This window comes from Oncorhynchus kisutch, linkage group LG21 (assembly GCF_002021735.2).
Source record: "Oncorhynchus kisutch isolate 150728-3 linkage group LG21, Okis_V2, whole genome shotgun sequence".
In the NCBI taxonomy this organism is placed as follows: Eukaryota; Metazoa; Chordata; class Actinopteri; order Salmoniformes; family Salmonidae; genus Oncorhynchus; species Oncorhynchus kisutch.
Window position 1 is genome coordinate 34792978 of NC_034194.2, and position 26064 is coordinate 34819041.

The 26064-nt window shown below is 44.2% G+C and overlaps 3 protein-coding genes across 7 annotated transcripts; 1 reads left to right on the plus strand and 2 right to left on the minus strand.

Moving 5' to 3' along the window:
- Window positions 1-6622: 6622 nt before the first annotated feature.
- Window positions 6623-17678, minus strand: LOC109866354 (phospholipase DDHD1-like). Of its 2 annotated transcripts, none has more exons than XM_020454993.2 (13): window positions 16516-17678; window positions 16136-16318; window positions 15279-15407; window positions 14576-14723; window positions 13862-13971; window positions 13078-13184; window positions 12689-12948; window positions 12448-12526; window positions 12188-12337; window positions 11863-11927; window positions 11452-11633; window positions 9175-9423; window positions 6623-8081 (listed from the first exon to the last, which is right to left on the minus strand). In XM_020454993.2, exons 1-13 carry the CDS (start codon window positions 17306-17308, stop codon window positions 7897-7899), a joined length of 2640 nt encoding a protein of 879 aa, XP_020310582.1. In that variant the 5' UTR covers window positions 17309-17678; the 3' UTR covers window positions 6623-7896. The 2 variants fall into 2 exon arrangements, with proteins under 2 accessions (XP_020310582.1, XP_020310581.1); XM_020454992.2 differs by having other exon boundaries at window positions 16115-16318.
- Window positions 17675-21191, plus strand: LOC109866356 (cell growth regulator with RING finger domain protein 1). 4 transcript variants are annotated; one of them, XM_031800423.1, is made up of 7 exons: window positions 17705-17897; window positions 18079-18252; window positions 18586-18725; window positions 19190-19370; window positions 19686-19833; window positions 20083-20190; window positions 20487-21191. In XM_031800423.1, exons 3-7 carry the CDS (start codon window positions 18662-18664, stop codon window positions 20829-20831), a joined length of 846 nt encoding a protein of 281 aa, XP_031656283.1. In that variant the 5' UTR covers window positions 17705-17897; window positions 18079-18252; window positions 18586-18661; the 3' UTR covers window positions 20832-21191. The 4 variants fall into 4 exon arrangements, with proteins under 4 accessions (XP_020310587.1, XP_020310586.1, XP_020310588.1 ...); XM_020454998.2 differs by having other exon boundaries at window positions 17675-17897; window positions 18079-18725; XM_020454997.2 differs by lacking the exon at window positions 18079-18252 and having other exon boundaries at window positions 17675-17897.
- A 93-nt stretch (window positions 21192-21284) lies between these two features.
- LOC109866355 (26S proteasome regulatory subunit 10B-like) lies at window positions 21285-25410 on the minus strand. Its single transcript, XM_020454996.2, has 14 exons — window positions 25232-25410; window positions 24721-24800; window positions 24572-24611; window positions 24409-24461; window positions 24224-24291; window positions 23947-24061; window positions 23750-23837; window positions 23409-23470; window positions 23188-23311; window positions 22899-22960; window positions 22464-22584; window positions 22062-22142; window positions 21888-21959; window positions 21285-21771 (listed from the first exon to the last, which is right to left on the minus strand). The coding sequence occupies exons 1-14, from the start codon at window positions 25314-25316 to the stop codon at window positions 21653-21655; spliced, it is 1170 nt and encodes a 389-aa protein (XP_020310585.1). The 5' UTR covers window positions 25317-25410; the 3' UTR covers window positions 21285-21652.
- Window positions 25411-26064: the final 654 nt, after the last annotated feature.

Sequence of the window (26064 nt, forward strand, 5' to 3'; positions counted from 1 at the left end):
GCTATATTCTGGAAGAGATCCGATGTAAGTGATGGCAAGCTATATTCTGGCAGAGATCCGATGTAAGTGATGGCAAGCTATATTCTGGCAGAGATCCGATGTAAGTGATGGCAAGCTATATTCTGGCAGAGATCCGATGTAAGTGATGGCAAGCTATATTCTGGCAGAGATCCGATGTAAGTGATGGCAAGCTATATTCTGGCAGAGATCCGATGTAAGTGATGGCAAGCTATATTCTGGCAGAGATCCGATGTAAGTGATGGCAAGCTATATTCTGGCAGAGATCCGATGTAAGTGATGGCAAGCTATATTCTGGCAGAGATCCGATGTAAGTGATGGCAAGCTATATTCTGGCAGAGATCCGATGTAAGTGATGGCAAGCTATATTCCGGCAGAGATCCGATGTAAGTGATGGCAAGCTATATTCTGGCAGAGATCCGATGTAAGTGATGGCAAGCTATATTCTGGCAGAGATCCGATTTAAGTGATGGCAAGCTATATTCTGGCAGAGATCTGATGTAAGTGATGGCAAGCTATATTCTGGCAGAGATCTGATGTAAGTGATGGCAAGCTATATTCTGGCAGAGATCTGATGTAAGTGAAGGCAAGCTATATTCTGGCAGAGATCTGATGTAAGTGATGGCAAGCTATATTCTGGCAGAGATCTGATGTAAGTGATGGCAAGCTATATTCTGGCAGAGATCTGATGTAAGTGATGGCAAGCTATATTCTGGCAGAGATCTGATGTAAGTGATGGCAAGCTATTTTCCTGCAGAGATCTGATGTAGGTGATGGCAAGCTATATTCTGGCAGAGATCTGATGTAAGTGATGGCAAGCTATATTCTGGCAGAGATCTGATGTAAGTGATGGCAAGCTATATTCTGGCAGAGATCTGATGTAAGTGATGGCAAGCTATATTCTGGCAGAGATCTGATGTAAGTGATGGCAAGCTATATTCTGGCAGAGATCTGATGTAAGTGATGGCAAGCTATATTCTGGCAGAGATCTGATGTAAGTGATGGCAAGCTATATTCTGGCAGAGATCTGATGTAAGTGATGGCAAGCTATATTCTGGCAGAGATCTGATGTAAGTGATGGCAAGCTATTTTCCTGCAGAGATCTGATGTAGGTGATGGCAAGCTATATTCTGGCAGAGATCTGATGTAAGTGATGGCAAGCTATATTCTGGCAGAGATCTGATGTAAGTGATGGCAAGCTATATTCTGGCAGAGATCTGATGTAAGTGATGGCAAGCTATATTCTGGCAGAGATCTGATGTAAGTGATGGCAAGCTATATTCTGGCAGAGATCTGATGTAAGTGATGGCAAGCTATATTCTGGCAGAGATCTGATGTAAGTGATGGCAAGCTATATTCTGGCAGAGATCTGATGTAAGTGATGGCAAGCTATATTCCTGCAGAGATCTGATGTAAGTGATGGCAAGCTATATTCTGGCAGAGATCTGATGTAAGTGATGGCAAGCTATATTCTGGCAGAGATCTGATGTAAGTGATGGCAAGCTATATTCTGGCAGAGATCTGATGTAAGTGATGACAAGCTATATTCTGGCAGAGATCTGATGCAAGTGATGGCAAGCTATATTCTGGCAGAGATCTGATGTAAATGATGGCAAGCTATATTCTGGCAGAGATCTGATGTAAGTGATGGCAAGCTATATTCTGGCAGAGATCCGATGTAAGTGATGGCAAGCTATATTCTGGCAGAGATCCGATGTAAGTGATGGCAAGCTATATTCTGGCAGAGATCTGATGTAAGTGATGGCAAGCTATATTCTGGCAGAGATCTGATGTAAGTGATGGCAAGCTATATGCTGGCAGAGATCTGATGTAAGTGATGGCAAGCTATATTCCTGCAGAGATCTGATGTAAGTGATGGCAAGCTATATTCTGTCAGAGATCTGATGTAAGTGATGGCAAGCTATATTCTGGCAGAGATCTGATGTGATGGCAAGCTATATTCTGGCAGAGATCTGATGTAAGTGATGGCAAGCTATATTCTGGCAGAGATCTGATGTAAGTGATGGCAAGCTATATTCTGGCAGAGATCTGATGTAAGTGATGGCAAGCTATATTCTGGCAGAGATCCGATGTAAGTGATGGCAAGCTATATTCTGGCAGAGATCCGATGTAAGTGATGGCAAGCTATATTCTGGCAGAGATCCGATGTAAGTGATGGCAAGCTATATTCTGGCAGAGATCCGATGTAAGTGATGGCAAGCTATATTCTGGCAGAGATCTGATGTAAGTGATGGCAAGCTATATTCTGGCAGAGATCTGATGTAAGTGATGGCAAGCTATATTCTGGCAGAGATCTGATGTAAATGATGGCAAGCTATATTCTGGCAGAGATCTGATGTAAGTGATGGCACGCTATATTCTGGCAGAGATCCGATGTAAGTGATGGCAAGCTATATTCTGGCAGAGATCCGATGTAAGTGATGGCAAGCTATATTCTGGCAGAGATCTGATGTAAGTGATGGCAAGCTATATTCTGGCAGAGATCTGATGTAAGTGATGGCAAGCTATATGCTGGCAGAGATCTGATGTAAGTGATGGCAAGCTATATTCCTGCAGAGATCTGATGTAAGTGATGGCAAGCTATATTCTGTCAGAGATCTGATGTAAGTGATGGCAAGCTATATTCTGGCAGAGATCTGATGTAAGTGATGGCAAGCTATATTCTGGCAGAGATCTGATGTAAATGATGGCAAGCTATATTCTGGCAGAGATCTGATGTAAGTGATGGCAAGCTATATTCTGGCAGAGATCTGATGTAAGTGATGGCAAGCTATATTCTGGCAGAGATCTGATGTAAGTGATGGCAAGCTATATTCTGGCAGAGATCTGATGTAAGTGATGGCAAGCTATATTCTGGCAGAGATCTGATGTAAGTGATGGCAAGCTATATTCTGGCAGAGATCTGATGTATGTGATGGCAAGCTATATTCTGGCAGAGATCTGATGTAAGTGATGGCAAGCTATATTCTGGCAGAGATCTGATGTAAGTGATGGCAAGCTATATTCTGGCAGAGATCTGATGTGATGGCAAGCTATATTCTGGCAGAGATCTGATGTAAGTGATGGCAAGCTATATTCTGGCAGAGATCTGATGTAAGTGATGGCAAGCTATATTCTGGCAGAGATCTGATGTAAATGATGGCAAGCTATATTCTGGCAGAGATCTGATGTAAGTGATGGCAAGCTATATTCTGGCAGAGATCTGATGTAAGTGATGGCAAGCTATATTCTGGCAGAGATCTGATGTAAGTGATGGCAAGCTATATTCTGGCTGAGATCTGATGTAAGTGATGGCAAGCTATATTCTGGCAGAGATCTGATGTAAGTGATGGCAAGCTATATTCTGGCAGAGATCTGATGTATGTGATGGCAAGCTATATTCTGGCAGAGATCTGATGTAAGTGATGGCAAGCTATATTCTGGCAGAGATCTGATGTAAGTGATGGCAAGCTATATTCTGGCAGAGATCTGATGTAAGTGATGGCAAGCTATATTCTGGCAGAGATCTGATGTAAGTGATGGCAAGCTATGATGTAAGTGATGGCAAGCTATATTCTGGCAGAGATCTGATGTAAGTGATGGCAAGCTATATTCTGGCAGAGATCTGATGTAAGTGATGGCAAGCTATATTCTGGCAGAGATCTGATGTAAGTGATGGCAAGCTATATTCTGGCAGAGATCTGATGTAAGTGATGGCAAGCTATATTCTGGCAGAGATCTGATGTAAGTGATGGCAAGCTATATTCTGGCAGAGATCTGATGTAAGTGATGGCAAGCTATATTCTGGCAGAGATCTGATGTAAGTGATGGCAAGCTATATTCTGGCAGAGATCTGATGTAAGTGATGGCAAGCTATATTCTGGAAGAGATCCGATGTAAGTGATGGCAAGCTATATTCTGGCAGAGATCCGATGTAAGTGATGGCAAGCTATATTCTGGCAGAGATCCGATGTAAGTGATGGCAAGCTATATTCTGGCAGAGATCCGATGTAAGTGATGGCAAGCTATATTCTGGCAGAGATCCGATGTAAGTGATGGCAAGCTATATTCTGGCAGAGATCCGATGTAAGTGATGGCAAGCTATATTCTGGCAGAGATCCGATGTAAGTGATGGCAAGCTATATTCTGGCAGAGATCCGATGTAAGTGATGGCAAGCTATATTCTGGCAGAGATCCGATGTAAGTGATGGCAAGCTATATTCTGGCAGAGATCCGATGTAAGTGATGGCAAGCTATATTCTGGCAGAGATCCGATGTAAGTGATGGCAAGCTATATTCTGGCAGAGATCCGATGTAAGTGATGGCAAGCTATATTCTGGCAGAGATCCGATGTAAGTGATGGCAAGCTATATTCCGGCAGAGATCCGATGTAAGTGATGGCAAGCTATATTCCGGCAGAGATCCGATGTAAGTGATGGCAAGCTATATTCTGGCAGAGATCCGATTTAAGTGATGGCAAGCTATATTCTGGCAGAGATCTGATGTAAGTGATGGCAAGCTATATTCTGGCAGAGATCTGATGTAAGTGATGGCAAGCTATATTCTGGCAGAGATCTGATGTAAGTGAAGGCAAGCTATATTCTGGCAGAGATCTGATGTAAGTGATGGCAAGCTATATTCTGGCAGAGATCTGATGTAAGTGATGGCAAGCTATATTCTGGCAGAGATCTGATGTAAGTGATGGCAAGCTATATTCTGGCAGAGATCTGATGTAAGTGATGGCAAGCTATTTTCCTGCAGAGATCTGATGTAGGTGATGGCAAGCTATATTCTGGCAGAGATCTGATGTAAGTGATGGCAAGCTATATTCTGGCAGAGATCTGATGTAAGTGATGGCAAGCTATATTCTGGCAGAGATCTGATGTAAGTGATGGCAAGCTATATTCTGGCAGAGATCTGATGTAAGTGATGGCAAGCTATATTCTGGCAGAGATCTGATGTAAGTGATGGCAAGCTATATTCTGGCAGAGATCTGATGTAAGTGATGGCAAGCTATATTCTGGCAGAGATCTGATGTAAGTGATGGCAAGCTATATTCTGGCAGAGATCTGATGTAAGTGATGGCAAGCTATTTTCCTGCAGAGATCTGATGTAGGTGATGGCAAGCTATATTCTGGCAGAGATCTGATGTAAGTGATGGCAAGCTATATTCTGGCAGAGATCTGATGTAAGTGATGGCAAGCTATATTCTGGCAGAGATCTGATGTAAGTGATGGCAAGCTATATTCTGGCAGAGATCTGATGTAAGTGATGGCAAGCTATATTCTGGCAGAGATCTGATGTAAGTGATGGCAAGCTATATTCTGGCAGAGATCTGATGTAAGTGATGGCAAGCTATATTCTGGCAGAGATCTGATGTAAGTGATGGCAAGCTATATTCTGGCAGAGATCTGATGTAAGTGATGGCAAGCTATATTCTGGCAGAGATCTGATGTAAGTGATGGCAAGCTATATTCTGGCAGAGATCTGATGTAAGTGATGGCAAGCTATATTCTGGCAGAGATCTGATGTAAATGATGGCAAGCTATATTCTGGCAGAGATCTGATGTAAGTGATGGCAAGCTATATTCTGGCAGAGATCTGATGTAAGTGATGGCAAGCTATATTCCTGCAGAGATCTGATGTAAGTGATGGCAAGCTATATTCTGGCAGAGATCTGATGTAAGTGATGGCAAGCTATATTCTGGCAGAGATCTGATGTAAGTGATGGCAAGCTATATTCTGGCAGAGATCTGATGTAAGTGATGGCAAGCTATATTCTGGCAGAGATCTGATGTAAGTGATGACAAGCTATATTCTGGCAGAGATCTGATGCAAGTGATGGCAAGCTATATTCTGGCAGAGATCTGATGTAAGTGATGGCAAGCTATATTCTGGCAGAGATCTGATGTAAGTGATGGCAAGCTATATTCTGGCAGAGATCTGATGTAAGTGATGGCAAGCTATATTCTGGCAGAGATCTGATGTAAGTGATGGCAAGCTATATTCTGGCAGAGATCTGATGTAAGTGATGGCAAGCTATATTCTGGCAGAGATCTGATGTAAGTGATGGCAAGCTATATTCTGGCAGAGATCTGATGTAAGTGATGGCAAGCTATATTCTGGCAGAGATCTGATGTAAGTGATGGCAAGCTATATTCTGGCAGAGATCTGATGTAAGTGATGGCAAGCTATATTCTGGCAGAGATCTGATGTAAGTGATGTCATTCGATGTTAGTGTAATTACTTTGCTAAAAGCTTTTAACAAATGAGCCTGCATGCTGTAATCCCTCACTAAAAGCAAGATTTTATTTTATTTTTTTACCTTTATTTAACTAGGCAAGTCAGTTAATTAAGAACAAATTCTTATTTACAATGACGGCCAGTCTTGGACAACGCTGGGCCAATTGTGCGGCACCCTATGGGACTCCCAATCACGGCCGGATGGGATTCAGCCTGGATTCAAACCAGGGACTGTAGTGTCAGGTCTTGCACTTGAGATGCAGTGCCTTAGACCGCTGCTCCACTCTGGAGCCCAAGCAAAGCATATACCTCCCTGTCTATGTACATACTGCATGCTATGTTTTCATTTTGACCCACATCATTATTGATTCTAATAAAGTATATTGTATTAGTACAGTTTATTATCCTGTCCTCTCCAATGCAATTCTCTTGAGTTACTTGGATGTAAATAAAACATGTTGCATGGGTCCTTCATGCCTGTGTTCCTCTTGTTTTACTGATATGTTGTCTGTTTGTTGCCTGACTAGAAAGTTACTGCGTTATGTGCAACATGTCAGCGTTAGTAGTACAAACGGATATAGTAGTGCTCTGTTGGATCAAGACAATTCACAGCAGAACTAAAACAATTCTGTGGTCTTCTGATGGATGGATCAGCCAAGAGACCGAACCTGCCATTAGGTTATGAGACATAAGCAAATAACTGTATTTGGCAACTTTGCTCAAGTTGTCTACTCAACATTAGCATCTTTCCATCATCCCTTATAGAAATGTTCAGTTAGTTAGTTAGTGTAAACATGGTACCTCAACATATCATCATCGTAGCAGTACAGGTAGTCTATAGAGCTACATTCTATTTACTCTACCACATGCTCAGGTCCAATGACCTCATCCAAGCAGCATTAACCCTAGCCTGGTCAAACCAGACTGAACGGAAAAAACTATGTTTAACCAGGCTACTTCAAACCTTCTGCAACAATCCACTTTGATCCACCTAACGGGTTGAAATCAAATGATGAAACCAAATGGGTTTCAATGTTCTGAGGGATGGATTTGGATGTAACGCTCTCAACAGGCTAAACATCTAAATGAGTGTTGATGCTGGGAGTTGTGAGAGGAGAGGTTGGGCTAGAGGCATGGCTACAGTTTCAGGAGTCACACAAACCCACTCAAAGCTGTGTCCGACACCAACAGTCAATGCCAAGTCCAAGATAATTAACACTGACAGATGCTTGGTCCTAGAGGCATCATTTAGTCACAGGAAAGAGGAACAGTCTTTGTTGAGGTTGGTGTGTGCCTGGGGGGTAAAGTCTTCAATAAACCCACAGGGTGGGTATATGAGGAACAGTCACTATTAGGACCATAGGGTAAAGGGTACGGTCTTTGACGGGATGACCACAGGCTGGCCACAGGCTGTGAAGTGGTCTCTGATACACAGTTATGTCTAATCGGTCTGGTCGCAAATCTTTGTGTGTACACTGGGATACTATTATATGTGTTGAGGGAAAGGGAAAAATAGTGTGTGTGTGTCTCCCTCTGTGTGTGTGCGTGTCTCTGTGTCTCTCTCTCTGTGTGTGTGTGTGTGTGTGTGTATGTCTCTGTGTGTGTGTGTGTGTGTGTGTGTGTTTTGGCTGTGGGTTAGGATAACTCTGGGTTATCCTCAGAGAGCTGAGTGGGATACCCCTGTCTATACATGAAGGTGAGAAGAAACAGTGCCACGTCGTGTGAACACCAATAGGCTGTGTGAGAGGTCACCGCCGACCAATAGCGGCTCTCCACCATGCCTTCTCGCAGCTCAAAGTCAATGCGCCTCTCCAACTCCACTGTAACACAAAGAAAGACAGAGTTAAAACAAACACTTGTAATACTAGCCATAGATACTGTAACCAAACAGAATTAGAAAAGAGAAGAGGAAAAGGACATAGTAAAGTTCACTGCTGGTTTCCCATAACAATATGACGGAGCATACCTGGGTTTTTTAAACACTTTATATACTAACACTTGATTTAGCTTGAGTTTGTACTTTTGGTTATGTTACAGGGCAGAGTTTCTACATTTCCTCATTATGATACAGGTCTGGTTATGTTACAGGGCAGAGTTTCTACATTTCCTCATTATGATACAGGTCTGGTTATGTTACAGGGCAGAGTTTCTACATTTCCTCATTATGATACAGGTTTGGTTATGTTACAGGGCAGAGTTTCTACATTTCCTCATTATGATACGGGTTTAGTTATGTTACAGGGTAGAGTTTCTACATTTCCTCATTATGATACAGGTTTGGTTATGTTACAGGGCAGAGTTTCTACATTTCCTCATTATGATACAGGTCTGGTTATGTTACAGGGCAGAGTTTCTACATTTCCTCATTATGATACAGGTTTGGTTATGTTACAGGGCAGAGTTTCTACATTTCCTCATTATGATACAGGTTTGGTTATGTTACAGGGTAGAGTTTCTACATTTCCTCATTATGATACAGGTTTGGTTATGTTACAGGGCAGAGTTTCTAGAGGTCTTCATTCCAAGGAGGTTTTCCGGGCCACTGTGCTCTGGCTTCTTGGTTGTATTGCCGGGTTACTGTTAAAGCACTTTGTGGCTAATTGAGGTAAGACAGTAATTCTGCTCATAGATGATGCATGTACAGTATGAACTACACATTGACACATCCAGCCCAAAGCAGGACGTTTAAAAAATACTTAGTAGTTGCCAAAGTATGTCTTTAAGGACTTAGGGCACTGACCAGCCAGGCTAATAGACTGCAATCTTTCCCAGCCCAGGGCCAAAATCTGTGCCATGCGATAATTGAAAAGACAACATTTCACTAACCGTTGGGCTGGTTGGACACATTTTCTACTAGCCTGGTCTGAAAAGTACTAGCCACGGGCTAGCTTGATTTCCATCCCTGATACGTACATGTGGTGTTGTCCAGGATAGCTGAGTTGGACCGAGATATGGACGACTCTATTTCCCTTGTCTCCTCTACTACAGGTAACTTCTCTAACTCCGTAGCCACACCCTCCTCTCCTGATATGGCGTTATCCACCTCCAAGACCCCGCCCTCCGAATCGGAAGGCTCCTCCTCCACGTTTCCCACCTGACCACTTGAGCGTGAGAAGCGGGAGAAGAAGATCCCGCCAATGCCTTTCCCGAGACTGGCCGCACCTGCCGACATGGAGAACACAGCGAAACTCAAAGACAGACAGACACACACAAACACACAAACACGCACACGCACACACAGTCACATTGAGCAGCACAGCACAGGACAACACATATCAATCAACTAATGTGTCCTCACAGATATAGGCAGGAAAACACAATAACATTTCAATTGTACATAGCACACCCACGCATCTACAAATAATTACCTTAGATTTGGTCCTACACTGCAAAGTGTTCTTTAAAAAAATATGATCTAATCCTGAATAAAGGAAGTATAGGAATCAGAGGTCCTCTAGTGTCAATCCCTGTGATAAGACTTAATTGCTCTCCCTTGATTTGTTGAGGCTGTGTTTTCTGGACAGTGATTCAGCTATGCAAGCTACTTCTGTTTCAGCGAGATCAAATTACATCTTTCCACAAAATGACATATATACAAAAGTATGTGGACACCTGCTCGTCGAACATCTCATTCTGAACTCCTGGGCATTAATATGGAGTCGGTCCCCCCCTTGACTGCTATAAAAGCCTTGACTCTTCTGGGGAGGCTTTTCACTAGATGTTGGAACATTTCTGTGGGGACTTGCTTCCATTTAGCCACAAGAGCATTAGTGAGGTCGGGCACTGATGTTGGGCGAATAGGCCTGGTTTGCAGTCGGCATTCCAATTCATCCCAAAGGTGTTCAATGGGGTTGAGGTGAGGGCTCTGTGCAGGCCAGTCAAGTTGTTCCACACCGATCGACAAACCATTTCTGTAAGGACCTCGCTTTGTGCACAGGGGCTTTGTCATGCTGAAAAGGAAAAGGCCTTACCCAAACTGTTGCAACAAAGTTGGAAGCACAGAAATGGTCTGGCATCCGCCAAACCTAGATTAGTCCGTCGGACTGCCAGATGGTAAAGCATGATTCATCACTCCAGAGAACGCGTTTCCACTGCTCCAGAGTTCAATGGTGGCAGGCTTTGCACCCGAGGACAGACCATTTTTACGCACTACGCTCTTCAACACTCAGTGGGCCCGAGGCGGAGCCTTTGTTGCTCCTAGACATTTCCACTTCACAATGACAGCATTTACAGTTGACTGGGGCAGCTCTAGCAGGGCAGAAATTTGACGAACTGACTTGTTGGAAAGGTGGCATCCTATGACGGTACCACGTTGAAAGTCATTGAGCTCTTCAGTAAGGCCATTCTACTGCCGATGTTTGTCTATGGAGATTGCATGGATGTGTGCTCGATATAATACACCTGTCAGCAACGGGTGTGGCTGAAATAGCCCAATCCATTAATTTGAAGGTGTGTTCACATACTTTTGTGTATGTGGGTGGGTCTGTCCTTGACTGAACCCAAACAGCCCACTCTCCCCACTACGACCTACCAGCCCACTCTCCCCACTACGACCTAACAGCCCACTCTCCCCACTACGACCTAACAGCCCACTCTCCCCACTACGGCCTAACAGCCCACTCTCCCCACTACGGCCTAACAGCCCACTCTCCCCACTACGGCCTAACAGCCCACTCTCCCCACTACGGCCTAACAGCCCACTCTCCCCACTACGGCCTAACAGCCCACTCTCCCCACTACGGCCTAACAGCCCACTCTCCCCACTACGGCCTAACAGCCCACTGTCCCCACTACGGCCTAACAGCCCACTGTCCCCACTACGGCCTAACAGCCCACTGTCTCCACTACGACCTAACAGCCCACTGTCTCCACTACGACCTAACAGCCCACTGTCTCCACTACGACCTAACAGCCCACTGTCTCCACTACGACCTAACAGCCCACTGTCTCCACTACGAGCTAACAGCCCACTGTCTCCACTACGACCTAACAGCCCACTCTCTCCACTACGACCTAACAGCCCACTCTCTCCACTACGACCTAACAGCCCACTCTCTCCACTACGAACAGTAAAGTCTAAATAGAAAGGAGATAAAAAATAACCTGTCACAGCAATCCCTATGTCTCCCCCTTCCTCCCCCCTCTCTCTCCCTTCCTCCCCCCTCTCTCCCTTCCTCCCCCCTCTCTCACCCATAATGCTGGCTTTCCCCAGATTTGTGATGGACTCTCCGTAGTGTCTTCGGGTCTGAGGGGGGGAGGTACAGGGGCTGGGGAGGCTCTCCGTGTCCGAGATGGATGCTCTCTCCTTCAGTGCAGGGTTGAGCAGCGTGGGACGGATCTGGTCGTACGGTGTCGGACTACATGTGTTATACCTGTAGAACCCGGTCACAATATATACATGTCATTCACAAACATGGAAATTCCTGATTCATACAACACTGCTCCAGGGGTGCTGCTCTGCCACCAATCTGTGTTTGTGTGTGTGTGTGTGTGTGTGTGTGTGTGTGTGTGTGTGTGTGTGTGTGTGTGTGTGTGTGTGTGTGTGTGTGCGCTGACTGTGAACTAGTATATTCAAAATAACATATTAAATCCACTACTCACCAGTGTATTTGGACAGGTGAAATGTTACTGTAGTTCTTTAAGATCAGCGGCTCCAATCGGTAAGCCTGAAAATACAGCCATAGGCATCATTAAGCAAATCCATCATGCCATCAGCAATATCGATACTGGAACCCAGAACCAAATCTTGCTAGGCTAGCTAGCTTGCCGCTTGATATGATTCTGGAGGCGGAAATGTCAGCTGAGCCTCTACCATAGCTCTTCCCCTTTCATCTTCCAATCCTTTATAGGTACAGTATACTACAGTACACCATCAGTGACTGACTGCATGACTGAGTGACTCAGTTGGTTCAGTTGGTTGGCTCACCACAGGGTCGGTAGGATGAAAGACGTTGAAGAGACGTTGGCAGATGGATTTGGGTAAGATGTGATCCTGAGTCACGTTGTTACCCGGTCGGATCCCTCGTAACGCCAAGAACACGGCAAGGGGAGAACCCATGCAGAAAAAGTTCTCCACCTAGAAGCAAATAAACGGCGCAGAGAACATCAGAGGATGACAAAGGGTTCATTCCCAGCTCAGGAGGTCTGTCACGACAATGAGAAGGAATGGAATAAAGAATATGTCACCTTAAATTTCAAGGCTGAAGAAGAGCCTTCAGATGACGGGGATTGCAACCCAGCAAACTGATTTTCCAAATCTCGTAACCTTTTAGACATGAATGCAACACAACATTATCACACAACTATAAATTAACGTAAACATTTAACACTGGGGACAAATTATAGTGGTCGACTGGGTGACCACGGTGTCGTGTTCATCCGTTTGGTGCCTAATGAATATGACCCTGGCTAGTGAGTGTCTACCGACCTGAGTCGTGTGAGTCTCATCTCCTCTTGTAGTTGACGCCCCTGACAGCTTGGCCAGCGCTCTTGCATCTCCTCGGGGTCGGCCCATAGTTCTTCATGATGGAAGCGTACCGGATCCCAGCCTGTCATGATGTCGAAGGTTATGACACAACCCAGGGAGTGGGACACGATGGACACCTTGCCACTCTCCCCAAACTCAGGGTTCCGCATGCAGAAGAGGCTGTAGAGACGATTCAGCTCCTGAGTTAAACCCTTAGTGATCTACAGAGACAAACAGTGGGACCAGTTAGATTTTGTGTGTGGCTGAGAGTGCTTTCTGTGAGGGACTGTTCAATGCAACACATGATAAGTGTGTGTGTTTGTGTGTATATGTGTGTGTGAGGATCTCACCTCGTCTCTGTACAGAGGGCTGGTGTAGTACATGATGTCCATGGCACTGCTGTTGAGCATATCCCTGAGTCCACGAACCTTGTCTGGAGTGATGGAGTCCACCGTGTCTACAACCATCACACACACACACACAAAGTCATCAACAAAGAACACATTTCAACCCGTCTGGTGAATACAGCATGTACAGTAAACAACTGTTTTATTGTTGGCATGCGTTACGGCTAAATCACAAACAGACCAGTGGGTTCACAGGTTAAGTTGTTTGTCTTCATTACACAACAACAACAGCTGTTACTGCATTTACCTCTTAGAACAAATTGAAAGTGAGGTCTAAAGTAGATGTGGAAAAATATTACACAAGCACATACAATGTTACTCACATGATAAAAACAGACACCACACACTGCAATCTATGCTACCACAGACAGCGTTTCCACCACTTAGGTGTTCAATCTATGCTACCACAGACAGCGTTTCCACCACTTAGGTGTTCAATCTATGCTACCACAGACAGCGTTTCCACCACTTAGGTGTTCAATCTATGCTACCACAGACAGCGTTTCCACCACTTAGGTGTTCAACCTATGCTACCACAAACAGCGTTTCCACCACTTAGGTGTTCAATCTATGCTACCACAAACAGCGTTTCCACCACTTAGGTGTTCAATCTATGCTACCACAGACAGCGTTTCCACCACTTAGGTGTTCAATCTATGCTACCACAGACAGCGTTTTGACCACATAGGAGTTAAATAGGTCACAAAGTGGGTGTGGCCACACATACCTCCATCCAGGCACAGTTTGGACCTCCACTCCACAGGAAGGAACTCCACGTGTCCTGTGGAACGATCTGAGAAATGCTTCTCCTCCATCTTTCTAGCAGCCTCCCTCATCCTATAGACGAGTAATGGCACAGACACAGATCCACATTAAGAAAAAATATATCACCAAGAATATTTGGTAATATTTCCTATGAATACCCACTTTGTGAAGCATTATACATGCATTATTAATGCATCAAAATGCTAAACATACAGTTTGTGACTACCACATGAAGCAGGTTGACAGAATGCCAAGAGTGTGCAAAGCTGTCATCAAGGAAAAGGATGGCTACTTTGAAGAAGTATAAAATATATTTTGATTTGTTGAACACTTTTTCGGTTACTACATGATTCCATATGTGTTATTTCATAGTTTTGATGTCTTCACTAATTATTCTACAATGTAGAAAATAGTCAAAATAAAGAAAGTCCTTGAATGAGTAGGTGTGTCCAAACGTTTGACTGGTGCTGTAGGTGATAATAATTGCTCATTAACAATGGTTCCGTGAGAACCTTAGATTTAATCTTCCAATGTTTGGTATACTTTCTCATACTCTGCTCACTTTCCCCATAATATTACTATATTATGAACATATTAGATTATATAAAACCCGTTGACAGGGTCTGAGAGAGTTTTATACCATATCGTCACTGAGTTCCTTGTTCCTGTAACTCACATGCTTGTGTTCCTAATGATGCGGCCCTGGTCCATCTTCTGGCCAATCCCGTGCACCACAAAGACGATGTGTGTTGTTTCGGGCGGAGTGTCCTCGGGCGCTGCCTCCTCCACATAGCCCCGATGGAGACGTGTCCCACTACTGCCAGCTGAGGAGGAATTAAACCAGCTCTTTTACCATATACAAGAGTACAGGGTAAACAGGGAAGAGCAGGAAGACCCACTGGAGAAAACTAACTGACAACATTATACCAGAGTTGACAACTGAATGGTACAAAAGATCACCCGTTCTCTGCTCAATAATGAGTCACTCAATAAATTGCTGGATGTTTTTACATGTTTTGTTGTTGTCATCCTATCTATTTCATATGTTGTTGCGCATGGATGTCACTTTGTATTGAACGCTATAATTAGTATAAATAAAAACTTGAACTTGATTAGCCTACTGTAACTGTACAGTTAAGTAGAGTACCAAAACAAAGTATTTGAGCAAATCCCACAAAAGACTGCTAGTTCTTAGTCAGGATCGTTATGAGATGATGAGACATTACAAGGGGTTCATACATGCTTATGAAAAGTCTTACAATACATTAGAACCATAATAGGATGCATCGTACCTACAGATTTTAAGTAAGGTGTTACACACCATATTGTAGGCAGTGAAACACAGAGGATTCCTAATTCATGTCAGTGGGGATACAAACCTTTGGAGAAGCCCAGTCTCTGGGTGACAGTGCGTGCGATCTTGGAGGTGGTGGCATCACTGTAGAGATACACCTCGTCCACACTGTGCCAGTCCACGTGGCTTCGGCTCAGTTTCAAACTGTGGATTGCTGGAGGAAGACGAGGAGCAGTAATTAACACAGACCTATTGACTTCATTCCGTTCATGTGAATTATGTCTCCAGTGACGTTTGGAGAAGTCCCACTTGCACGCACTTAAACAGTAGTCGTGTTCAGTAGTTACTACATGGAAGAAAATGGTCCCAAACAGATATGAACTTGTCCAATAAGAATGGCTTGATTTTCTTTTGCTTTAAAACATGTTCCTAAGGCGTATCCTAATGAACATGACACAGCTGTCATGTATGTCGTCAATCTGCCATTTTTCCTTCCATTTTGACTATGACAGTTTGTATTCACGTTCAGGTGAACCTCTGAATGTCCACCTGGTTCCGACGGAGCTCGGCTAAAACGAGGTCAGCTGACCAAAGCTTTCTTTGTGACGCTGGCCTAAATGGTTTGACAGTACAGAAAGACAGCCTACACACAGTACAGTGACTCACTTACTGTAGTGCTGAACAGTAGCCAGTGTTGTCTGTCGTTAGGTACAGGGACAATGAAAGCACTTGGGAGCAGAATATATTTTGCGTAGCCATGTGCAATGTTCTAGCTATGTTTTGTTCTTTCTTTATTCAAAGTGTTTGTTTTTGGGTGCAGAACCAGTGGGGTGTGTGTTCATCCATATCCTTCACATACACCCTTCATCGACACGGTCACAACTGACGCCCCACACGGCGGCACGCCCATGTCCCACTTGCCATTGAGTCCATCCACTTTACCATCCTTGTTGTCCACTGTGGTGGTCACCACTTCAATGGTGGCCTCGTAGGTCTCCCTCGTCTGGTGCCCCCTGAAACGGGCAAGGTGCTCCAGCTCGATGAGGTCACTCTCGTCTTCCTCAAGGGGAAGCCACGTGCCGTCGACGAACCACTGACCCCTCATCACGGCAATACGGTCCTGCTCTGTGGACATACAGAGGGATTACACTGTGGTTATGGTGATGTCGGTGCAACTCTATTGAATGGGCAGTATCAGTTGCTCAATCTGTGCTCTGACAGGTTTGGGACTGTTATGGCAGACTTGTGATATAATCAGGATTAACATGACAAACAGTGAGGGAGAGAAGAATCGTCTATAGTGATAAGAATAGGCTACTCACGGTTCCAGTAGACGGGGTAACATTCTTTGTCTTTGACGTCCACTTCGTAGAGACCACCTCTGACGCAAACAGCCTCAACGTTTACACTTATGGAATCCAGGTCGAGTTCATCTTTCGCCGATTCTCTGTCCCCTCCAACCTCTGCGTCCCCTGTCGCCGTCTCTGCTTGAACAGCTCCCCCGTGTGCCACAACTTCCAGTTGGGGTTCGGAACCCGTGGCCGAATCACTGGCTTCCTCTTGTTCGGTGGTGGGACTCCGACATTTGACCTTGCAGGGATTTAGTTCACATAATTTGCGGTAAATTACTTCAATTTTCAAAGAGTCGTGTCCAACAAATGGCTTCCATGTTCTCTTGTCCTCTTTGTAGAACCATCGCACTTCCTCTGGTCCCAGCTCGGTGACGACCTCCCCGCGGTGCCTGGAACTGGTGGAGCGGTTACGTTTCTTTGTAGTCACATTCCCATCACTTTCGGTGTAGTTCAGGTCGTTTGTGATATCCAAATAGTCTGTCCCCGAGTCGGGGAGAGGATGATAGCCCGAGTAAGCTTCCTCCACTAGGCCCAATAGCATGCTGTCCTGAGATAAACGGTGATCGCCTAGTAGCAGCGGAGGCAGGTGTATTTCCAAGCCGGACTGGACCGAGTCCATCTCCCCGTGTATATTCTCTCCCATCGGGTCCTCGTAGCAGGTCACAAACACATCATTGGCCATATCCCAGTCATTGCTGCTCACGGAATTATTATCCGAGCTCAGTTGACAGGAGGTCGACTTTATGTCCTTAAAATTGCTCATGACTTGACAAAAAAACAGCCTATTGTCCAAATAAACAATATAGTCTAGCCTACGTCCTCAACCTTATTTCTGTGCCTTTTGCTTACCTAATGGTTTGTCATAGATAGGTCCAGGACTAACGGTTTCAAAACCTTCACCTTGCTTATTACCACAAATGCCACCATCTGTGCGCCGGTTCATCCACTCTCCCAGAACTGGGCTACCGAAATTTAGACTTTTTGAAATGATTGAAAGACTACTGGCAGGAACAAAGTGGGACTCTGGGGAGGCTATCTGTTCACCTATTGTATTCGCCCTCCTATCTGCGGTTTGCTTACTACAGATGGTCGGCTAAGTGCTCCTCCCAAATGCGCGAAAAAATGCGCATGAGGGTATGTACACAGGACACCGTAGTGACGGAAGTGCCTGCTATGGAGGATACGAATGTATTTTTTATCCACGGGTTTGATCATAAATCGGTTTATTTATCGTTAGCCAGATTAAAAATGGCAGCCGTGTTTCTAGTTATGTTGTATGAATATTCTCCTTTATTTTACATTAGTGTCATATCCTTATGTTTCGTTGTTACCGCCGCCATGGTCCTCGGCTGGTAGGTTTATCAAATTGCCTTGACAACAACATTAGGATATGGTTATTAAATGAAGGGCTTATTTTAACCTACATATAACGTTGCTAGCTATCTGTCGTATCTGTGCCGACATTTAGAAGTCAGTCATGTTTATATTCTGTTCAGTAAAGTCAAATTCCTCCTCTCTTTCGCTGTAATAAAGATGGCAAAAGGCGTTGATCGTTTGACAGCACAGCATTATTGCTACATTGACATCTCACGTGACAAAAATACAGTGACGCAATGTTCGGCACGCGAGAAAATGAAACATTGTGGCGTTGGATAAACATGGGACTCCGGAAACTGGAACATGGTGACATTGCCTCTGAAGTGAACTGTAATGTTCACTTTTCTGCACTGTTTCTGCTACTTTATTTATGATAACATTGAAGTGGTTGGCAGAATTTTAAATTTAATTTATAATGTTCTACACAAATTGTCATACTTTTCATGAGGTTGGCTATTTGAGAGCGTTTTTTTATTATTATATATCATCCCCAGAAATGAGATGATATAAACTTTTATTAAAAAAAATGGTGTGCATGCAATATCAATTTGTCAAGTTGTTATGTAGGCTACTTCGAAAATCTCGTCTGATCTCTTATACAGACAACATAATGGAATATCTCCATTCAAATCTTCTGTGCTGTTCCACCTCGTCCCCCCATAGGTTTGGTTTCGATGTCCCAGTGATTCTCCGTAGCTCTGATGAGACTGAGTCAGTCTTGCCTGTCCCAGAGAAGAGGATGGTTCAGGTGACCAACCCCTTTGCCCTGGAGATGGGGACCTCTGGGGTGGCCTCTGTGACTGGTAAGAGAGCATACAAGGACAGTTATAATGCAACACACAACACATCGGGCAAGATTCCTGCACCCAGATTAACCCTCCAGGTCCAAAAAGCTATTTCAATGTACTTTCGGGGGAATCGGGCCCATATAGTATAGTGTTATATGGGGCGGCAGGGTAGCCTAGTGGTTAGAGCGTTGGACTAGTAACCGGAAGGTTGCGAGTTCAAACCCCAGAGCTGACAAGGTACAAATCTGTCGTTCTGCCCCCACCACAGCCCCTGTTCCCAGGCAGTTTATAATAGCAATAAGGCACCTTGGGGGTTTGTGGTATATGACCAATATACTATGGCTAAGGGCTGTATCCAGACACTCCGTGTTGCGTCAGTCTTAAGAACATCCCTTAGCCGTGGTATATTGGCCGTATACCACACCCCATCGGGCCTTATTCAATCAACAATGAATCATTCATTATTTTTCTCCTTTCAGAGGGTGTGTCCCTGCGTCCATGCTGCCTGGAGCCCTGTGTGCTGAGCTGTTACTGGGGTTGTGGTGTCCATGCCCTCCAGGGGGCGCTACAGACCCACCAACATGGCCCCAGCAGGCTCAGCACACCACAACAGTTCCAGGAAGCCCTGCACTTCCAGTACCACCACTGCCAAAGTTTCCAGTATCCTTCCCAGGGGCTATAATCTGATAATCTGTGTCATTGTTGCTTCCTTAGTTTAGTATTATTAGTACTTTTTCTACATGTGATGGTCCGATTTGATATTCAGGTTCTAGAAGATATTATTCTCTCATGTTATGTTTATCCTTTATGATATATCGCAAGTTTCATTGATGTATTATGATATATCATGATATTTAATCATCGTGATATTTAGATGTTACACTAAGATTGAGGATGGATGGAATACATGCAAGGCAAATTCATGTCTTTCAGTTCAGTTTCATCATGTATTTCACCCCTTAACCAAAGCCTCAGTATCAGTGGAGAGAACAGAGAGGAGCACTACAGCGAGATGCCAGCTGAACTGAGGATCACCGATTTTGGTCATTTGCCACGGGAACGTTATCCCCTGGTGGCTCTCCTCACACTGGCTGAGCCTGAAGCCAGGGACACATACAACATTGTGAGTATGACTGTCATGGTAACACTTGAACATGGGTAAGCTGGAAGTAGAAGCCTAAATGTTGTTGTCCATTAGTTGACTCCAGTTAGGAGAGGGGTGGCAGGGTTAGGGGAACATAATGAAGGAAAATAAATGAAAACAATAAACACCCCGGTAGAAGGTGTGCTCAGTAAGTTTAACGGTACCTTCTCTGCGTGGGTGTTGTCCTAGATGTGACACTCATTATCCCTCATGGTTGCTCTCTCTCAGGCCGCCAGTGTCACCGTAGTCCATGTTCCAGATGACAAATACAGCCTGTCGGCACGGATCCTGTTTCAATACCTCCTCACGGCACAAGGGAACATGTATGAGTTAAAGGTATAGCTTTGTTTCTTTATTCATCCAGTCCCATTGAAACAGGAATATATGTTTCTATGAAGTGGGCAAGGGCTCAGTGAGATTACAGTAGCCTGTCATTACCTTCTTCTGATATTTCATTGTGTTCCATTATCCATACTAGCTTTCCACTTAGAATGCAGGCCAATACATTGCTTTCTTAGTGGTATGCTATTGTAGATATTAAAATAAATTGTTAGCTGTTAAGAGCAAGTCTGATGCTGGCAGTTGACATTCTCATAAATGCAATGGTAACTGTTGTCTGTTTCCTCCTCCAGTCACTCTTTATGTCAGCTGAGAGCATGGGGTTGTCAGGGGCGACTGACCCCGCCCCTAGCACAGAGATACCACCAGAACGACAGGAAAGAGAACATGGAAAGGAGGAAGAGAAGACACCAGGAATGGAAGATGAAGAGGAGTGGTCACAGGAGGGAAAAGCCAAAGACTGTGTTGTGTGTCAGAATGCACCTGTTAACCGTGTTCTGCTACCCTGCAGGCACGCCTGTGTGTGTGACGGCTGTGTCCATCACTTCCAACACTGCCCCATATGCAGAGCTTTCGTATTGGAGTCGTTTGCCCTGTTCCACAATTCCCCTATGGGGGAGGAAGATGAGGAAGAATGAACTGTGATGTAGCAGGTCAATGTCATTAGAGTAGCTGTATGGTGGCCAGGATGTGCATGATCACTATAGGTACTGGTCCAATACAGATATAATAGTACCGTTTCATGGGAATCAGTGTCTATCATAGAATGGATGTGATATGGTTTTACGCCAAAGTCATCTATTGGACATTTCAAACTGTTGTAGGGCTGTGAGCATATACATTTTATCACGTTGATAGTTGTGTTGTAAACTATTCCTTGATCGGTTTGTAAACAATGTATGTAGATATGGAAAACCTACTATTTGTTTTTATGTGTAATGTATAGATGTATTTTATTTATTATCAATATACCATACATTAAGTTGTTTTTCTTCTTCTCCTGAGCATTGATCGGACATTTTTTGGAAATTGGCGAAGAAGCCAAACCCGACATCACAGCTTTATCGAGGTAAAAAACAGCATAACAGTGATCAGTATGATAAAGTTTTTAATATGGCATACTCCTTTTGTATGCTTTTACAGATACAGCCGCTTCAATGGCAACAGTATTTATTGTCTCGTTAATATAATCCTAAATACTGGGCAGAAATGTAACACTACGAGAGGGTAGAGACAACGTATGCTGGTCCCATATCTGTAGCTGTTCTGAGGTCACTTCTTGGCAACTCTATAGAAATGGTTATCTGATAACAACAGATCCCTAATCCACTCCCCCCCCCCCCCCAAGAAACTTTTCTGCATCATACAACTTGGCAAAAAAAAAAAATGGTTTTACTGGTGAGAACGCCCCAACAGCAAACCTCCTCACGTTCACATATAGAAATAAAGATATAGGAATTTATATGGGCTTGTAGTCCAGCTTGGATTCAAGCTTCTTCGAATCGGCCACCTTGCGAACCGCCTTCATGAAATCCTCTTGAGTGACGTACTCGTGATCGGTACGGATTGCAAACATACCTGGGAGACCGAAAGAGACCAGACTTAGGCAGATCAAAATGCGGTTGGATTCAAGAAAAAAATCACTGTTTTTGTCAAGCTAAACTGATAATGTACGAGTTAGTCATGACAGCTACCTGCTTCAGTGCAGACATTTCTCAAATCGGCTCCGTTGAAGCCATCCGAAAGCTTCACGATCGCTTCGTAATCTGCAAAGAAAGAAAGCCAACATTTGTTCAAAGGAAACCGTATCAGAAGTCTAAAACATGACTTAAACCTAATATGTCCCAGCTGTGTTCAAATCAACACACCTATCTCTCCGTGTTTGGTGATGGGGCCAGAGTGGATCTTCAGGATGTCCAAACGGGCCTGTTCATTGGGCAGCTCAACATCTGTTGGAACAGTAGAAATAACCACGTCACTCTATTCATACCATAGAGATTTACATGTGTTCCTATCTGGGTGTAAAAAGAAGGAAGTGGAGGGAGATCATTGTGACCCTATGTCCCAAAGGGGATAAGGTACTGTATGGCTCAGTTGGTTCAGCATGGCCCATGCAACGTCAGGATTGTGGGTTCGCGTCCCGGCGGCACCCATGTGAAAAATTTATGAAGCATGACTAAGTCTACTTAACGGCATATATTATAATATGATGAGTAAGTATGAAGCACACTGGGTAATGATGATGGACAGAGAGATGAGGAAGAACCTACGGATCTTTCGGTCCAGTCTGCCGGGACGCAGCAGCGCGGGGTCCAGGGTGTCAGGCCGGTTGGTGGCCATGATCATCTTGACTCTGTGCAGGGTGTCAAAGCCGTCCATTTGGTTCAGCAGCTGGGTGCACACAGAGATAAGACGGTGAAAATCCAATTCAGCGAGGATTATCTGCCATGGATCCTAATAATGTTAAACACCTTACAGTAATACCCTTCGCTTATTGAAATGCCAGTCAAGCTTACTGCAAGCTACACGTCATTGAGTTGTCTTATCTTCAACATCCCCACAATATATACTATACGGACCAAGCCACAGAACCAGGTCTTTCCCCAAATAAATGTTTTATTGAACCATCAGTCATAGAAAGCAACGTTTGTTGAACAATATCAATTCTATGTAACATATCTAAGTGTTATGGTCGCTCATTTTACCTCCATCAGAGTCCTCTGGATCTCTCTGTCAGCTGACGTGCCCTCTGAGAACCTTCGGCCACCTTGGAGAGAAAAACAAGTATTTCACTTACAACACACTCCCAGTTCCCAGACACTGCACACAATGCTGAGCAAAGGGAGAATGAATAGATATGGCATCAGGGTTCAGAATGTTTAGCCTGGTCCCAGAACTGTTTGTGCTGTATAGCCTACTGGTTGACAATGACCATAGCAGTTGGCTATACAGTGCAAACTGATCTGGGGCCAGGCTACAGCTCAGGATGCTCACCGATGGCGTCTATCTCATCCATAAAAATGATGCAGGGCTGGTGGTCCCTGGCATAGTTGAACATCTCCCTGATGAGCCTGGCGCTCTCTCCAATGTACTTATCTACAATGGAGCTGGACACAACCTGCCACAGGGGGACACAGTGTCAGCCAAGTTTTTCAAAGAATGGTGAAGAGTCAGAAAGGCCAGTAGAGTTAAACAAAGTGTAGCCTACAAGTCACCTTGAGGAAGTTACAGTCCATCTGACTGGCCACCGCTCTGGCCAGAAGAGTCTTTCCGGTGCCTAATCAAAAGTGCATAAAGAAAATCTATGAATAAACCCTCAGGACCTCAGTGACGTAACTTATTTGCATTATTCAGGGTGAATCTCAAGTCTTTCCGTGATTCACCACACCCTTTATTCCTTGACCTCCTTCTCAAAAGACATTGGAGGAGAAGGTGCGAGGGGCGGGACCTTAGATCTTCTCATCCAATGTGTTTTGAGAGGTAGGTGAAGGAATCAAAGACATGAGAAATCAAGGAAACACTTGAGATTCAGAAATCCTGCTAGATAGTGACTTACCTGGAGGTCCGTAGAGCAGGCAGCCCTTTGGAGGGATAATCCCCACCCTCAGGAATAGCTCAGGGTTGGTCAGGGGCAGCTCAATCACCTGGAACACAGGGGGAAGGTCATATAGAAAACCTGACTGGCTCAGGAAAAACACGTACCACCATTTTCTAAGAATATCATAAGTATACTGTAGGATGTAGTATAAGTACCTCTCTCAGTTCACGGATCTGCTCGGCCAAGCCCCCGATCTCTGAGTAAGAGATGCTGCCTGGGTCTTCATGGGACATGTTGTACACCAAGGGGTCCACCTCTCTGGGCAGATATCTGAGGTGGGGAAGGGACATGTTAACTGCCATCAGCAGCAACATTTAAGGCTGACATACCTTTTACTTGGAACATTTTGTTTCAGTAGACTGAATCGACAGTTGCTCACACGCTGTGTGTGTGTGTTGTGGTTTTGAGCATGCGTGCGTGTACAGTGCCTACCTCATAATGGTGAGGGTGGTCATGTCCAGGGCCACTCTTGTGCCTGGTTTGAGCTGCGATTTATCCAGCTGTGTGAAAATGACAGTTAGATGAGCTCCATTACAATCATGGAGAGGTGATACTGACACTCACTGAAAGTAAATAAATGCTGATGATACAAGGGTACGTCATGGCTCAAGACTTACTTGTCTGCGGCAGCCAACAACATAGCGAGGGCCATTGGTTGCCTTGACAATGACTGAAGACAGGAAGAGGATGAACATGACATAATATGTAATGCCGAAGGGTCAGACGTATATGACCTAGGTATATAATGAGTCGTAGGACGATTGCAATGTTACAACTTACATTTCTCCTCTGTCAGCTGTTTGAGCACTTCACCAACAATCTGCATAAGTATTACAAGAAGTTGCAGTTAAAATCCGTTATGATGCGGAGACAATTTTAGTACACTATTGCCGATCAATAAATCATGGTGTGTGAATTCACAATTTTACCTGACCAACACTTTGTAAGGCCTTCAGGTCATTTTCAGATTTTTCATATTGTTTTGTCTGTTCCTTGAGCTGTTCCCTCACTGAAAACACAGGATACAAGTATGAAATCAAGCTATGTAACGTTAGCAAGCTAGTTAACTTTAGCTAGAAGGTAGGGCTGTGCTAACTAGTTAGTTAACGTTAGCTGATCCTTTGTTATTGTTTTAACGTTCAAGATAAATTCTAACTACTATTGTTTTCTAGCGGTCTTGGCAAATAGCTGGTTAAATAGCTTGCGAAGCACAGCGAATACACTTCAATATACGGTTAACTGTAGCTGTTTTGGTAGCTAGCATTTTGCTAACGCCGGTTGTCAAGACCATTCATTTCTATGACCGACTCTACTGCATGACAATGCGAGTTAGCCAACAACCGATTAGCTAACTGGTCATGTTGGTTATTTTAGTTCGATAACCCCTTTTATGTGTATTACTCTGAAATATTGACAAAGACTCGCACATATATCACTTACACTCTTTTAAACGTCCATCAATCTCTTTATGTTCAAGTAATCTTTTTCTGTAATCTTGAAGTCCCTTTTCTCTGGTGTCAGCCATTTTGCCTCTATGAATTATGGGAATTGTAAACTACTTCTTCTTCTTCTTCTTCTACTACTTCTTCTACTACTTCTTCTTCTTCTACTACTTCTGTGGATTTTATATGGCGGTTGGCAACCAACTTTATGGTGCATTACCGCCTCCAACTGGACTGGAGTGTGAACCAGAGACTGGCCTTCTGTGTCCCAGTCTCAGCCTTGTGATGACACTTTCCTGGCCTTCTCTCTCAGCCTGAGGACCTCCCTGCCCCCACCTTTTCCTGGATCTTATACAGTTGTCTTCCCTTACTCTCCCTGTTCCACAACTCTTATACAGTTGTCTTCCCTTACTCTCCCTGTTCCACAACTCTTATACCGTTGTCTTCCCTTACTCTCCCTGTTCCACAACTCTTATACAGTTGTCTTCCCTTACTCTCCCTGTTCCACAACTCTTATACAGTTGTCTTCCCTTACTCTCCCTGTTCCACAACTCTTATACAGTTGTCTTCCCTTACTCTCCCTGTTCCACAACTCTTATACAGTTGTCTTCCCTTACTCTCCCTGTTCCACAACTATAATACAGTTGTCTTCCCTTACTCTCCCTGTTCCACAACTCTTGCCACTTATTTTTAACGACTGTTCTTATTAATTCCTTGGCTTCTGTTTTACTGATGGACAATTCCATCTCAACATTAGGATGATTAAGAGCCTGCTTGGCAATAATATCCACTTCCTCATTCCCCTCTACTTTTTTTTTAATTATTTTTTTT